Source organism: Channa argus, chromosome 24, assembly GCF_033026475.1.
Source record: "Channa argus isolate prfri chromosome 24, Channa argus male v1.0, whole genome shotgun sequence".
Lineage (NCBI taxonomy): Eukaryota > Metazoa > Chordata > Actinopteri > Anabantiformes > Channidae > Channa > Channa argus.
This window is the reverse complement of record NC_090220.1, coordinates 8,779,883-8,798,226: the sequence shown is the minus strand read 5'-3', so window position 1 is coordinate 8,798,226 and position 18,344 is coordinate 8,779,883. Positions and strand designations below refer to the sequence as shown.

Below are 18,344 nucleotides of genomic sequence, written 5' to 3'. Positions count from 1 at the left end.
ACAGCAGGGTAATTGTTAACAGGTGATCTGGGGATGACTGTGTATTAAAGGTACATCCTACGAAGGATGAGCCTGAGTCGTGGCTCCTCTTTTACTAAACTGTGTAGAAATCTTAGTCAGCTAAAATTGTTTTTCAATTCACAATTCCAAAGAATTTAGCTCTTTTCCATCTACAATTAAATATATGGTAAAAATATTCAGGAAATCCGTCCATCCTCTAACTTAAACGTTTATCCTCTTCAGGGTTTCGGGGGGACCTATTACAGCTCTCATTGGGTGAGAGGTGGGGTCCACCCTTGACAGGTCTCCTGTCCACCTCCGAGCCAACACAGAGCAACATACACAGACAGACAACCATTCAAACTCACATTCACACCTACAGGCAATTTAGGGTCACCAATTAACTTAACATGGCTCTGGACTGTTAGAGGAAACCAGAGGATTCAACCAATGGACCTTTTAGCTGTGAGCAAGAACCACTCGGCATCCGTGCGGCCCTCTGGGGAAATCTCTTTGTGTAAAGACAGAAAGAGCATCCTCAGGTAGCATTGCATAAGAAATTGTGATGCTACCATGATGAACATGAAATTCAACACGCTATAAATCATCTATGACAAAAGGAAAAATACATCAATTTTGTGCAGAAATTCCACTGAGTCCTTTGGGCCCCAGGTCATGTCAGATGGACTGAAAGACAAGGGAAACATAAGTTCTGAGTCGATGTTTCACCCATTTTTGTGGAAATACAGATGTCAGGTACTTGTTGCCCAAGACGAAAAACACCATCCAGACCGTTTAACTGGTCTTGCTTGGCTTTTCACGCATTCACACTAACAATTACACAAACGTTTTTGAGTGTGATGTAGGCATCAATCTCATTTCCTTTACCCTTTTTCAGCTTTTTTTTTAAACAAATGTTCAAGGGAATTTCCAAATGACAGATTTTTGATTTTTGTTTTTTTGTTTTTTGCTTTTTAGGAAAAAGTCCCAACTTTGCTTGTTTAAAAAAAATCTAAAAATAAATAAACTATTTACAGCAAAGAAAGCTGCATGAACAGACGCTAGTCAGCAATTCTGCTGCCACTACAAACTAATTGGCAAAGTAGTTAAACGGGAGACAGGGTTGTTCTGAAATGTCTATACTCAGACCCATTTTTCACCAAAATATCAATTCTGACTCTGCAAGTCACCTTATCTGAATGAACTTCCCACCTGTTTGTTCCTCTCCTCCCACCTGTGCATAGTGCAGTCTCTTCTGCGAACCAAAATATCACACAGCCAGTCAAAGAAAATGTCAAAGGCAGAAAAATATGAAACTGTCAGAACATTGCTTGCACCGGTCATTGCACCACCACAAAAACAGGGCCCTGTAGGTATTGTATTAATAGAAGTTAGTCAGTCTGAGAGTGATAGCAGGGTCTAATCCTGAGCATTCATTTAGAATACTTGTTCAGTTTTGTATTTCTATTGATTGAGTTTCTCAGTTTCTAGAGTTGTATTACTCATCTTTTCTCCTTAGAAATCGGGCTGCAATTATTAGAAACTAATTCACGTTTTTTAAAAAAATGATTGATTTACACAGCAATTTTTTCTTATTGTTGAGGCCACAGTGGGATGAAATTTGTCATTTTTATGCTCAGAGTGTGGTGGCTATAAAATGTGATTATATGTCATCAAACTTCATAGTGAAGGATCACAGAGCTACCATAATATGTTGAGAGAAGTAGCTGCAAGAGATTTTCAAAATTCAGGGCATTCTTATATTGTACCCAGTACTGTATTGGAACAAGATGACAACAAGATTTTTCAAGATTTTTTGGGTAAATCTGCGCTTACCCACATATACACCAACCAGTATTTACATGCTAAAACTCCATATTTGGACATTTAATTTCTTTTTAGTTTTTTTTTCTGAAAAAAGCCAAATTGAAACAACCATGATTTTATGCGGTAAACAGTAAAAGCTGAAAACTGTTATAGCTCTATGTAGTATATACAGTTAGGTTAAAAAAGAAAAAAGTCTAATTCTAAAGTCTAATTATTTATATGAAGGTTTACCAGTTTCTTTGCAGCCTTGGGTCTGATTCATGCCTCTCTGTGCAGTTCAAACTCAAAGTGTCTAAAAATGGGAACTGGTGTTGCCATAAATGGAAGGATCTGATGTTGATGTGTGACTCTTTTGACACCAACATGAGGAGCAGTCGCTCCTCTTTACACAATTTGTGTAAAGACCATTTTCTTCATTAAAACACTGGGGTGTCAGAACCTTTCAATGCCTTTGTACTCAATGTTTTTGCCAAACTAGTGTGGTTGCCAAATTATATCTGCAAGTCTGTTCCTTTTCATCTTTGTTAAGCCACTTTTGTCAAATGTAAAGAAAATTATCTAATCAATAACTACTCATTATTATGATTCACTTTTTATGTGAGGGGACAAAATAGTAAGTAACGCTACATAATCAGGTCGAGATCTACCATTCAAAAATACTTATTTTCCATGACTACTGTCTCCATTGACATAAGAAACATATGCATCCACCATCTATAACATTTGGTGGTTTTGATATAAAATATGGTGTAGTTTTTACAAAAATATTATAAACTAATAAATGCTATATAATATAGTTTTAAACACCTAAAGTGATTTAAAAAATGTTTGTTTTGCCATAATTATATTTACTTTCTTTTACATGAGTAAAAGGTTTACATTGTTAATTGTAATGGAGAATCTTTTAGGCTAATACTTGCAATTTTACTCGAGTATTGAGTTTGTGTACTTCTACCACCTCTACACACAGTGTATCACATTCTGCTGTGTATGGAGCGGTGTAGCTGCAGGCTGCTTAGAGTGCTGACCCATGCTGACCTTTTTCCTCCATGACATAATTAAAACCATCAGTGGTAATACAAAAATAAATAGGATATAGAGTATCTCATCCTAACCTATAGAAAATCTCCCAAAAAGTCAGTGTGAGGCATAAGGAACTTTATTTTGAAAAGATGCGTTTTAGTGTCCAGTTTTTGGCAGATTAAATCATTCCATCTTCATTTCTACATGTACAGTTGCTGTGATTACATGTCACACACACTTTCTGGTTAATGTCATTCTGACTCTGACTAGCTGACACACCTAAATCAATATTGTTTTAGTTTGCTAATTTCTGACAGCAGACTTGATGGTCCACTGCATGAACTTCTTCTTTTGACCCTCATATGTTTTGTGCATGAGACTTTACTATAAAGTGGAAAATGCAGTCTTTTCGGAGGATTTTAGGGTTCTGATTGCGTTAATAATTAAATCATATAAATTTGGCAGATGGCAACTCAGTCTGAAATGTGAGACGTATTACAGGTTTGTGCAGTTCAGAGAATTTGATGACTCTTATGAGCAAGACTCATGTTGGGAAGTAGTGTGTGAAGCCCATTGATTGACTTAAAAATCAAACTCATCAGATCGGTTAATTTTTAAATTAGCAATTGCTATAGAATCAAGCAAATGTCCTCCTACTAAAGGTGTAAACTGACTCAATAAGCAGTCTGAGCAGTCAACAAGCAACAATGAACACAACAGCTGTGCACATAGCTCAGGAATGTGGCAAAGTTTTTGACATTTCTATATTTTCCTTGAGCCATGCACACTTGGTGACTCATGGGTGTAGTATACAGGTTAAACACAGTCGGTCACATGTTCACAAATGGAAAGATTGATGCCACACACAATATGCACTCCGAGATATTATTTATTTATTAATTTATTTTTTAAACAAAACATGCCCAGGTGTGCTCACATTTGGTAACTATGACAAAAATTTGTTTGATTAAAGCTGTTTATTTACATGTTGAACATAATTCCCTTCATTCTTTGCATTTGCTGCTACATAGTTTAATTTTATTAAGCTACAGAATTTATTTTGCCCCTCAAGTGGTGATGTACACACAGGCACGGTGCAGAGACACCTGGTCTCATTGAAGCAATATCAGTAGCTGCTGCATATGAATAAACTTCCCTGTCTATCCTTGTAACTACTACACAGTCATGAACAGCCTGTTAAAGGCTCTGCCACAGCCATGGGAATGTTTTTAGAGCTTGCAGTGTGGTTCCGCCCGCTGTCCGTGGTGCTGAGTAGCACATAGCTAACACAGACACGTTTTTTATTCATTCATTTAAAACAAACAAACAAGGTAAGTTCTCTTCATGTAATGACGTACAGGTGCTTCTAACTAACCACTTATTCACCCATTCGTACTCATAATCACACACCGGTGGGGGAGCTGCTATTCAGCTGGCCAACACTCACCAGGAGCAACTAAGTTGGGGTACAGTGTCTTGCTCAAGGACACTTTGACGTGACCAGAGGAGCCTGAGATTGAACCATAAACTGTGGGATTGATGGATCACTGCTCTACCTCCTGTACCACAGACACGCCAAATTCCCTACTTACAACGGTATCATTGTGCATTTAATTCACATTGAGTCTACACATAGTCATTATATGCATGTGGGCTAGAAAATTTTAAAAATAATTAAACACGGGACATTCTTGTTTGGTGCTGTGAAGAAAAAGAATTTCACCTGTCAAGCATAAATGAATACATTAATGTATTAATAGAGATTAAAGAACCTAAATAAATAAATAACATTCCTGAGAGTATCTAATAAACAGTGGCTGTAAACACCAACGTGCCAGTTGTTTTAACCAAATAAAAGTGTAAGGTAACCTAGGTAATACCTCAGACTGTCCCAGTGACCAAACTACTTAAAAACTAATTGTATATGTCTCCACTGATTGATATTGACTGAATGAGGAAGACCAAGATTGGCACCAGAGTGTTTTCCTGGGAGCAGCTAATGCTGCAAGGGAAGGGTTTATTTTTACACATTCAGTGTAAAACATGGCGCTAAAGTTAAAGGTGTTATACATGGGGAAATACTTTTTAATATATGTAAAAAGAAATATTAATTTCTATAATGTTATGATTATTTGGTCGTAGGTTTGTATCTCTAATGAGATTGATTAATAATAACTGAAAGACAGAAGGATGTAATTGATCACTGTCTTCACATCATACTAAAATAAAATGTGTCCTCTTCTAAGCATTGGCAGCAGCTCTGCTAAAAGAGAAAATGGCAAAATAAAATGTAATTGATATTCTGCTGTAGTATGACTGAGACGAAATTAGTTATATTGAAAGCTTTGCTTAACAAATTACATTTGTGTCTAAAAAGTCGATGATCCAAGTTGATGTTAAAAGCAGATTTGCTTAGATCAATTTACCTTAGTTACAGAAGATAATGACTTCCCCCAGGTGTTAAAAGGGACACAATTCAATGCAACATTATAATGCAGCACGCTCAGTAGGAACTGTACAGTGTTAACCAGGAAGTGTGCTTAATTTCTCTCCGTTGACTACCCAACTTGCTTTCTGCCTTCATTACAATTCTTGGCCAAGGGTTATCATTGTCTTATGTTTTCTTAGCAATTACAAGGACAGTGCATATCCAATTGCACGAGTGGTTTTTGCTCTTACAGTCACTGCCTACGGTTTGAAAAAAGGTTTGATGAAGTTGATCAAAGGTATGAGGCAACACTGCTGGTCTTAATAATATCACAAAGGACAAGGTTCAGCATAGCCAGCATACAGTATATATGAGCAGCACATATAGGCCCCAATGTTCCAATTGCCACAGGGACCCCATTGTGCCTTCACCTTCCACATCTTCTGAACTCTCCTTTTAGACCTTGGTATTTCGTAAACCTCTCATTTTATCTTCCTACTTTTGCTATCACTTGGGAGTGCTACATCTATCACTATAGCCTCCTACCTTTGTCTGTCCACCACTATTATGTTCGATTGGTTGGCCATTACTAGTTTGTCAGTCTGTATTTGTCCCACACTCTAATTTAGTCATTGTCCCACATATTTTCAACCACCTTTGCAGGTTTATCATATTTTGACTACCTCTTACTATCTGACAGCACTATTTTATTCCACATGACATTCAAATGTCTTGACTATAGATCTTAGTGAAGTTAATGAATGAGTTGATGTTTCTTTCAGTCCTTGCATACAGCTTCCAAATATTAAGTACAGATGGTTTATCCATATCCGTAACCACTCTTGGTGATAATCTGGCTGAGGGGGTTAAGCCCTGTTGGTCACTGTTGGTTGACTTGTTGGTCAATTGGTTGTTGTTATCTACAGCTTCATTGAAATGTTGATGAAGGCTCTTTGAGTCTTAACATTGTCCAGTTTCAAGTATATAAGGATCCAGGTGTGAAGCATCAAGTCACAGGTTTTTTGTAGTCATTTCATGCACAGCACAGGTTAGTGTATCTTGAAGGACAACTTCCTCTACCGTAGTTGGTGCTTTGCTGCTCTGGTGTCGGTCACAATTCCTTTTTGGGCCCTTACTCCAAGTTTTGAGCCCTGTACCCCATCATTTTAGCTGCTACAATCCATGACCGGAGGATCTATGCTATGCAAAGAATGTTTATCAGCTGGTAGTTGGATTGGCCAGCACCTCCTAAAAAAATAAATAAATGAAAGAATATGACACTGAAACTGATGGTATTATTCGTCCACTCGTACAAGTGTTTAAGAGTTCGAGGCAAGATCCCCCATTCTGTAAGTAATAAAACACTTGGTAACAGAGAAACTTTAACCAAGACGTTCTTCCCAATTATGTTCTTTAGTGAAGATAAAACCACATTTGTCTTTTTACCAATTAAATGCTACCTCAGCGCTGGTTAAATATGGGAATGTGCAACTTAATTTTTTTCTACAGTGACCTTAGATGGAACAGTCATTACTATAAAATAAAGAGCCTGTTTATCAAACATGCAGACCTTGTTGTAACTGCTTCAGTGGCTTATTCAGTCTATCCAGATGAGCATAAGCCTGTGGTGAATGCCTTGCCGTAGAAAGTGTCTGCACTTAGAAATAAGCCCCTTGTTCAAGTTACACAATATTGCCAAAAGTATTCGCTCACCCATCCAAATAAATTAAATTAGGTGCAGAAAGCAAGGACCATAAAGACATGGATGAGTGAGTTTGGTGTGGGAGAACTTGACTGGCCTGCACAGAGTCCTGAAATCAAACCGATAGAACACCTTTGGGATGAATTAGAGTGAAGACTGCCAGCACTGTGTATTATGTATTTCATAAACGCACGCCTAAACCTCGTGGAAAGCCTTCCCAGAAGAGTTGAAGCTGTTACAGCTGCAAAGGGTGGGCCGACGTCATATTAAACCCTATGGATTAAGAATGGAATGCGACTGTGGCGCAGGAAGGTAGAGCGGTTGTCCAACAATCTCACAGTTGTTGGTTAAATCCCTGGCTCCTCCGGTCATATGTCGAAGTGTCCTTGAGCAAGACACTGAACCCCAACGTAGTTGCTTCCGGTGAGTGTTGGCCAGTTGCATAGCAGCTCCCCCATCGGTGTATGAATGTGAGTGTGATTGTGAGTGTGAATGGGTGAATAAGAATCAGTGTAAAGCGCTTTGAGTGCCAATAGGTAGAAAAGCGCTATATAAGTGCAGACCATTTACCATTTACTAAAGTTCATATGGGTCTAAAGGCAGGTGAGCAAATACTTTTGGCAATATAGTGTAGGTTCATCGTAGAATTAATGCTTACTAACATCCCTACATTGTGTAGTACTTTAGGTAGGACCGTAGCTCTGTAAATGCCATACCAAAACATTTTTTCACAACATAAACTAACTAGACACAGACAGCAACTAGTACTGTGTGTGTGTGTGGTGCAAAACTATATCACGTTCAACAGCAATAACACACAGACCAACATTTTCGAGCTAGTATGACAATGGGGAAACATATTACTGCATTTGTGATAATGCTGCCTGCAGTTGTGTGGGGTTGAACAAATAACCAAAGAGGATCCCCTCCGGAAAGAAACGATGATGGGCCATGCTGTGAGCCTGCGCCTCTATAGCCTTAGGATCAAATCCATTGGTACTTCAACATTTTAAGGCATGCATGCCTAGAGGAGTAGACACAGTGGCATGGCCATCTCTTCTGTGGCTTGCAGCTGTTTTGCTAGATAGATGGTCCTGTGTGTGCACTACATTGTTGAATGTTGAAATGTGAAATGAATGAGAAATTTGAAAACTGTGTGTAAATGAAAACAATGACTAAATGACAGACTCATGTGTAGACTGTGTGTATCCCTGCATGCATTTGGACAGCAGGGCAACACCTCGTACAGTTTTAATCACCTTCAGTGCCATCTCACTTTTGGGGGATACAAACTTAACCCTAACCCTCACATAATAACAATGCACTTTTTTTCTTTTTGCATTTCATTTATTAATGGTTTGGGGGAATAGTTTTGTACAGTACATTGTAGTTTTGGTAAAGAAATCAAAACAAATCTTTAGCAGAATGTAAGAGGTCATGCACTATTTTCCAGATGTTCTATCCAATTTCATATAGTTCCAGAAAAGGTCCCAAATTGAGACTTCATCACCCATACTGCCCTTTAATTTGCTTAACATTAATTCATAGGAAGCATTTTCTACCATTGCATATGCCCATTGCTTTAAATCTGGAGCCTTAGCTGTATTTCAATGTCTTTTTAAAATTCTAGAAGCATACCCCAAAGTAGAATAGAAGTAACAAAAATAGTCATGAAGTGTATAAAAAAGTTTTATTTAAATATGAAAATTACTATGTACTATGTAATATTATGTATTGAAATATTAAGTAATATTATGTTTATTTAAAAGTTTGTACATAATAATCCATAAGTACCTTAACATCTCCACTCTAGGTGATGTTGTCAAAGTTCTGACATAGGAACAGCCCTTATCTTTGCCACTGAGTTGCTGTGGCATTGCTGCTAGATGTTCATTATGTATCAAAGGATTCATCTTATTTTACTGTGGCTGCTTTCACTCAACATCACCAAACTTTGGATAAATAGTACAGTACTGTAAGTAATTAAAGTTTATTTATATGTAGTTCTGATCAATTCTGATTTATTTGCTTCGAAACACATTTTTAAATAAAAAAAAAACATAAAATCTCAAATAGGAAACATAAAATTGAGCAAAGAAACATAAAAACATTCGAAACTTTAAAACAGGGATGTTCACAAAAACCCACTACTAAATAAAAGGCTTTTTGAGCACCAGCGTTTTTAGCATCTTTTTAAATAACTCAGAAGAGTTTAAACAGCGCAAAGAGAATGGCGGAGCATTCTGCAATCTAGGAGCCACTGCTTGAAAGGCTCTATCACCTCTTGATTTAAAATGAGTATGGGGAACAACCAGTAAAACTGGTCTGAGGATCTAAGATTTAACGTAGGATTGTAAAGTTCAAGCATCTCTGAAATATAGGTGGGAGCATAGCCATGTATAGCTCTAAAAGTCAGAACCAGAATTTTAAAAAGAATCCTAAAATGAACTGGGACCCAGTGAGGTGCCGCTAAAACTGGGGCGATGTGTAATCTTTTACTTGTGTGAGTTAAGAGTGTGGCAGGAGAGTTTTGGATAACTTGAAGTTGGTTTAGATCCTTCTGACTCACATATGTAAAAAGGCTGTTACAGTTATCTAGGTGGGAGCGTGACTAATCATTTCTAGTTCAGCCTTTGGCATCATTGGAAATATTTCTAAAAAAACATTTCTAATTAATTGTTTTGTGTGATGCTCCAGTGACATACAGTAAATAGGAGAAGGAAGGTTTCATTTTTTGTAGGAGAGCAGTAATGTCCTGAAGAGTCACAGGTCAAAAAGAGAACCAGCTAAGATGCAGGGACATAGCACCGCTGGGGTTAAAAGAAGATGGTGGGGAGATGTTATCCCTAATATATTTCATCTTAGTAACAAAGAAATGAAAAACCCCATTAGTGTCTGCTTTACAGTACACAGGAATTTAAGGAAGATTAGGTGAGACAAGGGAGTTAATTATGTCAATAAAAAAATAAGATTTTTCTTATTTGATAAAATAATTTCTTAGAGTCCTGTCATGTCATTTAAGATAGATGTCAGTTCCTTCAGGTTGAGTCTGTGAACCCTGTGAATTTCCACAGACGTTCCACTTTACAACAGTTTGTCCTGAGAGTCCAAATAGAGTAATTTATCCAAGGAGTGAGTTTTATTTAGTGGGGCAAAGCCAGTTGACACACTAAAGTAGCACTGAAGTGGCTATTAAAAGACTAATTAAAAACATCAGGATGGTTGCTTCCCATCAAAATGTGTGGTGAGAACAATGCAGAGGAACCATCAGCAACCTCCTGGTTAACAAGCCTCCTTCGAGCTTTCATTTCCAGAGGTGGAGCAGTCATTGAAAAATTAAAAGGTACACAGCTGTGATCAGTGATATGCAAGTCCTCCACCAATAACAGAGCAGCCTGCAGGACAGAGGTCCTTTAGGTGAAAAAACTCACTGTCTGTCTGCCACCTTTCGTCAGGAACATCAAATCAAATTCTCAATCAAAAGCAATTCATTCAAAAATGAGGGACTTGTTAGAGATGGAGCGAGAATTAAGTAGTGTCAGCCGGATGGAAGGTGATAGCACAGCTGCTTTCACAGCAGTGCGAAACTCAGATCCATCCACGTCCATCCAGGTCAGATAAACAGGTAAACAGTCTGCTAAACCAGCGCAGAAACTGCTGCATTAAGAAGGGGAACAGGCAGCAATCACATGGTACATTCATGACAACAGAACCAGAGACCCTTAGCCAGGAAATCGTGTCTCTTTTTAGCCTTTATGCCAGCTCTGCAGACCCGTCTCCTAGATTTCTTAGCAGGGTTTACCAGAATGCGGTGTCATGAGTAGAAACAGGTGCACTGGTAAGGAGAGAGGACACACAACTGGGGGACGAAAAGTTTTTGGCACAGTCTCCAGGGTGGCCCTGGTGGGGTGGGTTTCGAACACACAGCCTTCTGGATCCCAACCCAAGGCTCTACCATTGATCCATCAGGCCCCTTAGAGAAAAGGCAGACTGTATGATGCAAAGACTGTGTAGGCTTTGCAATGCTCAGAGTCTGGAGAGACACAATTTCGCTTGGCCAGCTGAGGTGTAAAAATGTAGGGGTAAAAAAGTAAAATTATAACCATGGTGTCTGGTGCTGTCTGTGTTTTTTGTTTTTGTTTGGCTGCAGTGTCCTAAGGACACTAATTTGTTCACTAATATACTATCATGCAGTAAGGTTGGGGTTTGCATGTAGATGAGATGATTTCTGACAACCTGACATGTTCGTTTTTATACAAGCTACTGTATTTCTTCAGAAAAAAAGTAGTTGCAATGACAAGTGCACAATCATCTCAACCTCTCTTGATTTGGAGAAGCATGTTGTGTGTCAATCCTGCTTCTGTGTGTGGTTGCCACAAATAATTATTTAATTATTAAAGTAAAGGAAGCTAGGCTACATTCTGCATGTTTGGCCAGTGACTTTCACACTTTGTGTGAAAGTGGTAATGTGACAAAACTGTAACAGTTGTCAGTGCTTTACTGAAGGAGACAGAGCTGATGTGGCAAAGCTGAGAATGCCATCTCCTACACATATCGAAACTTGTTGACAGGCTAACACCTGTCTGTTTTTACCATAATGCTTTACTGCTGTATCGTCAATTGTTAAGTGACTTAACAGTTAAAAGACTATAAAGTACAATGTTAAATACATACACTCTTCTACCCTCTTTTTTCCTTTCTCTTTTCTCATCTATTGATAGATATGTTCATTTGGAACTTGAAGACATGTTGGCAGCATTTCATGGTTGGCTGTTTTATTTCTTTTTTTGCCAAGTAAAGTTGGATGTCAGTCAAGTACTCGAAGCGCTCTCCCCCCAGTCGCCATTACCCAGTAGGTAGCTTATCGCTGCAACAACTAGAAATAAAGCTGTCTGCACACGGGCATCATTAGCCACTTGTTTGGATCCAGCATTCCAATAAAATCAAGAACATAAAATGTAAGTGTACACATGGGGGCCCTTTACTGAGGCAGTCGTGTAGGTCGTCTGTCAAATATGGTTGCAAAAAGGTTTAATCTTGATCCAGTGTTAAGGTAACAGCTAAATAAAATCCAACTTTTAGACTGTATGTTTGAATACAAACGTTACAGAAAAGTTGCTTTGAAGGTACATTATAAAACTTCAGGGACGCAAGCAGGCTGTGGCAGGAGACTGACATTCTGACAGTGTGTAAAAGCCTGTGGCATCTAATGAATACATTGAAGATACCTCTTTGAATCAGAATGTGCACATGATTTGACCTTCTCTAATTGGTTAGAAAGGGAACCTCAATCAAAAAAATTTGAAAAGTGAATACCTCTGGACTGCCACCAGAGCTTTCCTGTGAATCTGTGTCACAAGAGGTGTCAACAGCACCTCTTCACAGGAGCATATCTCTACTAAAAGAAAATAATTCAAAAGAAGTTACATATTGTAGCTTTAGGTGAACAGCTGCTAGAACCAAAAGTGGAATCACCTCTTGTCCCACCACAAGTCACAGTGAAGACTAAAAGGTGTTTCAGTGACAGTCAAAAGAGTAACACTGAAGCAGAACTGAAGTCCTTGGTTTGTATTACCAGCACTTGACGCCGACTCAGAGCCCTTGGCTCTTTTTCTGCCACTTTTACTCCTTGGAATATATACAGTATACTGTGCGTTAGAAAACCGTCCAAGATATTATTCTTGCAGTGCAGCTTTACTGAAGGCAGTCCACTCGCTGTGTGCAGTGGCCATGGAGGTTGATGCCCTATATTCCTGAGGGTATCAGCTGACAAGGTCACTGAGCTGATTGATGTTAGCCTCCAGAGTCCTTCTCTGTGTACAGGTTCAACACCGATCTCCATTTCTGAGGTGCTAGAGAGGAGAGTGCCTATGGGAATGAAAGGAACCACTAACATCCCCCCATGGACTTCCTGATGTGTCTTACCCATAAAGGTGGCAGTATGTACTATATCCACTCATTTGTAACTGCAGGGTGTGACATAAATCTGTGCCCCCTCCTACAAAATCTTCTGGTGAGACAAAGTTGAACAAAAGCATGACAATTAAATGTCATCACATCACTTTATTCACAGTGTGGTAGGTCACACCACATTTGGACACAAAAGTAGTATCAGTTTGGGGTAAAATATTATCCCACCCCAAGTCTCTCTTTAGCAATTAAACAGCAGGATTGGCTACATGAATATCAGCGCCTGCTTCACTACTGCCATGGCAACTATCATTAGGCATTACACTCATATACAGAAGCCAAACAGCACAAAAGGTTTTATGAAAGAATTATTATACTTTCTCTCCTCAGAAATCCTCCCCCTCCACCATGTTATGTCAGAAAAACAAGTGCTTGTATAAAGATTTCCGAGGGAGGTTAGAGAACATTGCAAAAAGACACAAAAAAAAAAATAAAATTTCTATCATTTTATTTTTTCCGATGGAAGCATCAATGTGTTTTTCCTGTCCATAAAGCTCCAAAATAGATGATACAGCCGTCTTTGTATTAGATAAAACTAAAATATCTGCACAAACATAGTGTACATTCTGTTATTCCATTTCGTTTTTTGTTTTACTTAAAGCAGTAGTAAAAACGGCATACACTGTCCATATTATATATTAACCAACAAGCAAAGGAAGCGAGGGACGTGCAGTATGACTTGACAGGAACACATCCATGAAGGAAATGAGCAACTCTTATTCACTGCCCTCCATGGATGCGTAGCTTGGCTGTACTGGGAGCTGGCTAACTCCAACTGAGTAACTAGCTGATACATGTTTGTGACTCCTACAACATACAGAAACTGTGAACAAGCTGTCTGATTTATTTAGCGGTCCAGACATTCAAGCCAAAAAGCGGAGTGTCATTCAGCTGAGATCAATGCTACAGCTTGCAAAGACACTTTTATTATCCTAAATAAAACCAATAAGCTTTGAGTGCTTTCAAATTCAAACCCCCCATTTGCAGAAAACTTGCTATGGACAATATAAATAAAAAGAGAATGCCATGATGTGCAAATCATCTGAATTTTTATAGGCAACACATTAAATGTTGAAACCAAGAATGTTTATTGAAAAATATAAGCTCTCACTTAATAGACAACGGGTCAGTATCATAGTTGGATATAAAAGAACCTGTGTCTTTCAGAAGTAAGGATGGCGTTTTCTATCAATACATAAAATCATTCAAACATTTACAGAATCCAGACAAATAACAGTAAGCTTCAGATACTGCATTAAAAACCAGATGATTGTGTCGTGGAAATCACTGCATAGGCTCAAGAACACCTCTAAAAACTATGAACACAGAGTTTTAACTCACGTTTGTGGATCCAGAGACAAACTACCATGCAAGAAACAACCATATATAAACAAAAATCCAGGAACACTACCACCTTCTCTCAGCCCGAGCTTATTTAAAATGAAATGAGGCGAAGTGGAATAACCGTCCTTTGGGCTGATGAAAAAAATTATAATTCTTTTTGGAAATGATGAAAGCTGCTTTTTCCATGCTAAACGGCTAAATGTGATGTAAATATAAAGAGTAGAGTAGAGGGACCAACTGACTTATCAGTTCACAGTTCAAAAGCCAGCTTATGTAAAGGTGTGAGGAGGGCATTAGTGCTAACAGATAGGGTAGCTAACATCTTTATAGGCAATATTAATGCTGAATGAAACAGATTTACAGGTTTTGGAGCAACATATGATGCCCTTTTATTCAGGGAAGGTTTTGTTTACTTCAGCATAGCAATGTCAATCACATTTTGTACGTGTTATGACAGCATGACTCATTTGTAAAAGAGTGCAGGTGCTAAACTGACCTGCCTGCATTTCAGACCTGTCACCTACTTAAAACATTTGGAGCATTATAAGGAAAGAAATACAACAGAGGCAGCTGAAGCCTTATATCAAGCAAGAATCGGGAAAAATGTTTTCAAAATTAAGTTGGTCTTCATAGATCCCATGTGCATGTCTTAAACTTATGACAGTAAAATTTCTAATGGAAATCATTGCTTTTTCTTTATGTGGATTTTATCCAGCAATCCAGCTTTTGTGGAAATTGACTTATATTAATAAGAAGCCATTGCAATTATGAAAAAAATAAATAAATTGTGGCTTATTTTTGCTAACAAATCAGCTATTGATTGTTTATATGATTAGTAAATATACATTGAATGCATTCTAAATGGCCAATTGCCATAGCAAAAGCTATTTCGTGGTTTGCTGTGCCTGTACCAGTGACACACACTGTTGCTCCCACATACACACATATTGCTGGAGCAGGTGCGTCCTCCTTTGGTGTGAATAACACAGAGCACCACCACCAGTGTTTTGTTGGCGTATCAAAGATCTCTCGGCCGCTTTTAGTGTGAGCTTGAAGCATCCAGATGGTTGGGTTATACAAGGACATGAAAAAGGACAGATAAAATCCATTGGAAATATAATTGGAAACGTGCTTCCCTGACTGTACAAGAATATACTCGTCTATTGTTTGACTGAAAGCATGGCCTGATGCTTCTCAGCATCAATTAAGAGTTAATGAGATATCATCATGAATTTTACAGTGTGAAAAATACTCAGTGCATATTATGATTTTATCAAAGTGAATATCAAAAAGTTGAACTGGCGCTTATGAAGTTCGGCAACTCGTTTTTAGGAGACGAAAGATGAGCTGGTGCAGTTTAATTTAAAACAAAGAAAATTCTTTTTTGCCAACTGTTATTTAAATCTAAAACGGTTGGGTCTGCATCTATTTGGGGATTGCAGTGCTTTACCTATGATACCTATGAGAAGTTTCTGAAGCAACTACTTAATCAGATGTTTAGATAATCTGGCTGCAATAAATTGACTGATAATCAGACCTGAAATGCAGACTTAGGGCACGTGGTGCTAATTGTTCGTGGAAACTCTTCCTGAAGGAAATTGATTTCATCATAAAAAAATAACAAAAGTCTCACTGCTGACAGTTGGTGTGGTAGAACTTTGCAATGAAACTGAGCCAGGACATTTTTCAATGTACTGTGCCCTAAATCAATACCCATCAGCAATCTGAAATGAAATCGAGATTGGTTTCATCACTAGGTCTAATGCTTGCTGAATTCTATCTAATTGCACCATCCAAAAACTGAAGAGGGAAGATTTCTTATTTGATTTAAATGAAGACTTACATTGGTGGAATCCACACTAGAATTTGAGTTTACGATGCCCCGCCTGGAGAAAAAATTTAAATCTAAACTCACAGTTCTAAGACTGAGGCTTAAAGAATAACAACATCCTACCTTGAACGATGAGATGCACTTTTGTGGATTTTGGTTTCTTGTTTGTGAGGATGGAGCAGACATATGGCCCCTCGTCATGGATGTCAACATTTTGGATCTTGATGCTGTACTCAGTGACTGCTGTGTTTTCCATCAGGATCACACGAGGATCCAGAGACCACTTCTCATTTCCTGCGAACAGAATGGTGGTGCGATTGAGCCATGCCACCCGTGATACTTTGCTGTCCACATTGCATCTGGCGGAATGAAAGAAGAGAAGGAAAACACACATACACACATGTTAAAGATTTGACTTGCAGCATAATCTTAAAACCTATGGTCATAAAAGGTCAGTCAGAAGCTTAAATACTGGAGCATTTGACATCCAACCATGTCAATTGAGGTTATTTATAGGACACAGTTTTGACAGTAAGATATTTTGAGAAGTTATAGTCAAAAGACTACACGGTCAATAAGTGCTGGCTTATAGTGAGCATAGCTAAAGTATAATGTTGGCCATGGTCAACATGTATCAGGACAAAATGAGCATCACAGCTCACTGTGTATTGAGCTGTGTAGCCAGAGACCAATCAAAGTGGCCGTGCTGACCCTGTGCACCATAATATTAACACCACCGTATGAATTGCTGTCAGGAATGAGAACTTTATAGAATAGTTTATGAGTCAAGTCAGGTCAAATTAAATGGTGTCTTTATTGCTTTCCAGGCATGACCCTATCATCAGCGTAGGGGTGTCCTGAAGTTTATTTGGCCATTTTGAGTCTGATCTGATATTTATTTACCCACAGCAACATTTTCTGAAATATCAGAAAAACTAAAATAACAACTGTAATCTACCAAAAGCTGCTTATTAAAGCTTCAGAGAATTAAACTAGCTGTTGGATGAGACTTAAAATTAATCCACTCAGGGACTCAAATACTGATTCAAATACTTTTTGAAAGCTTTTGGCATTTTAAATACATGTGTAAGGTACCGTTACACTTCTTTACGTGACGTTCATTCTGTGTCCACACAGGAATTGTAGTGTGAGCATAGCATGAGCAGTACATAGAGCTGTGGGAAATAGAGCACAAAGAGTAGTATGGAGGAGCCAATCATTCTGTTTTTATGTGTTTGATTATGAAAATGTGGTGATAAAAAAAGATGAACGAACATGCATCGCTCTAAAAATACTGTACGCTTTGTTTAGCAGTGTTTACATGATGTTTTCTCTAGAAATACAACACTTTGAAGGCTTTCTGTGGCGTGTTTTTCATGCATAGACTACCCAAAAAATATTTAAATAGAAGGAAAAAATTATGCTTTGTGTCATGTGTATGTGCATAAATTAAAACGAGCTTCCACGATATGCTTGTGTTTTGGTGAATGACTTCTGATGCAGACGCCATTTCAGGGTTCAACCTTCTCTGATTGGTTAGAAAAGTGAGCCTTAGTCACCTCTGTTTATTTACTCCAAAGCTTTTGGATTTTTAAGACATACTAAATGTTGAGAGATGTTAACTTGTTACAGTGCAACTGTTATTGAATGAGTTAAATGCTACATTATGTAACAGCATCAGAGTTTCTATGAGTATTTCAGGCAGATGGGAGGCACATACTGTTACACCAGAGTTTTTTTCTCTGTATTTTCACTATAAAGTCTTTAGCCCTCAGCAACATGTTGGATGCTCAATAAAGCACAGAGCACACACAGGACACAGAGTGGTAAGGAACATGTGCCACAGTCTGCACTCTGATGCATTTCACCATTAACACAATAAAAAAAAGCTGGTGGCTTCACAGAAAGAGCCCTCTCGCAACAAATACTTCAGTGAGTTGTATTAGAGAAGAAGGTAGGAAAACAATGTGTATGATTGTTTAAGCTGGAGTTACTGGCTTGATATAGGTGCATTATACAATAAAACAAAGGCACATAGTCTATGATTTATGCACAAGTGGAATCACCTGCCAAATGATAGTGTGTTAGTTCTGTCTATCTTTAATGGAAAACCAGAATGGGGAAAAACTGGATTTTGCAGGCAACTTATTTATAATATGAGTAAATTAAAAGAAAGTCAAAACTCCCAGTCCTTTTTATGCTTTTGAATCAATTAATAC

At 38.2% G+C, this 18,344-nt stretch overlaps 1 protein-coding gene across 2 annotated transcripts in view; it reads right to left on the bottom strand.

Annotated features, from left to right (window-relative positions):
* Nucleotides 1–18,344, bottom strand: part of opcml (opioid binding protein/cell adhesion molecule-like) — a 342,103-nt gene that overhangs the window by 98,720 nt on the left and 225,039 nt on the right. For both annotated transcript variants that reach the window (XM_067494419.1, XM_067494418.1), the window contains one exon: nucleotides 16,249–16,484. In XM_067494419.1, coding sequence (XP_067350520.1) covers nucleotides 16,249–16,484 — 236 coding nt within the window. The remainder of the gene's footprint in view (nucleotides 1–16,248; nucleotides 16,485–18,344) is intronic.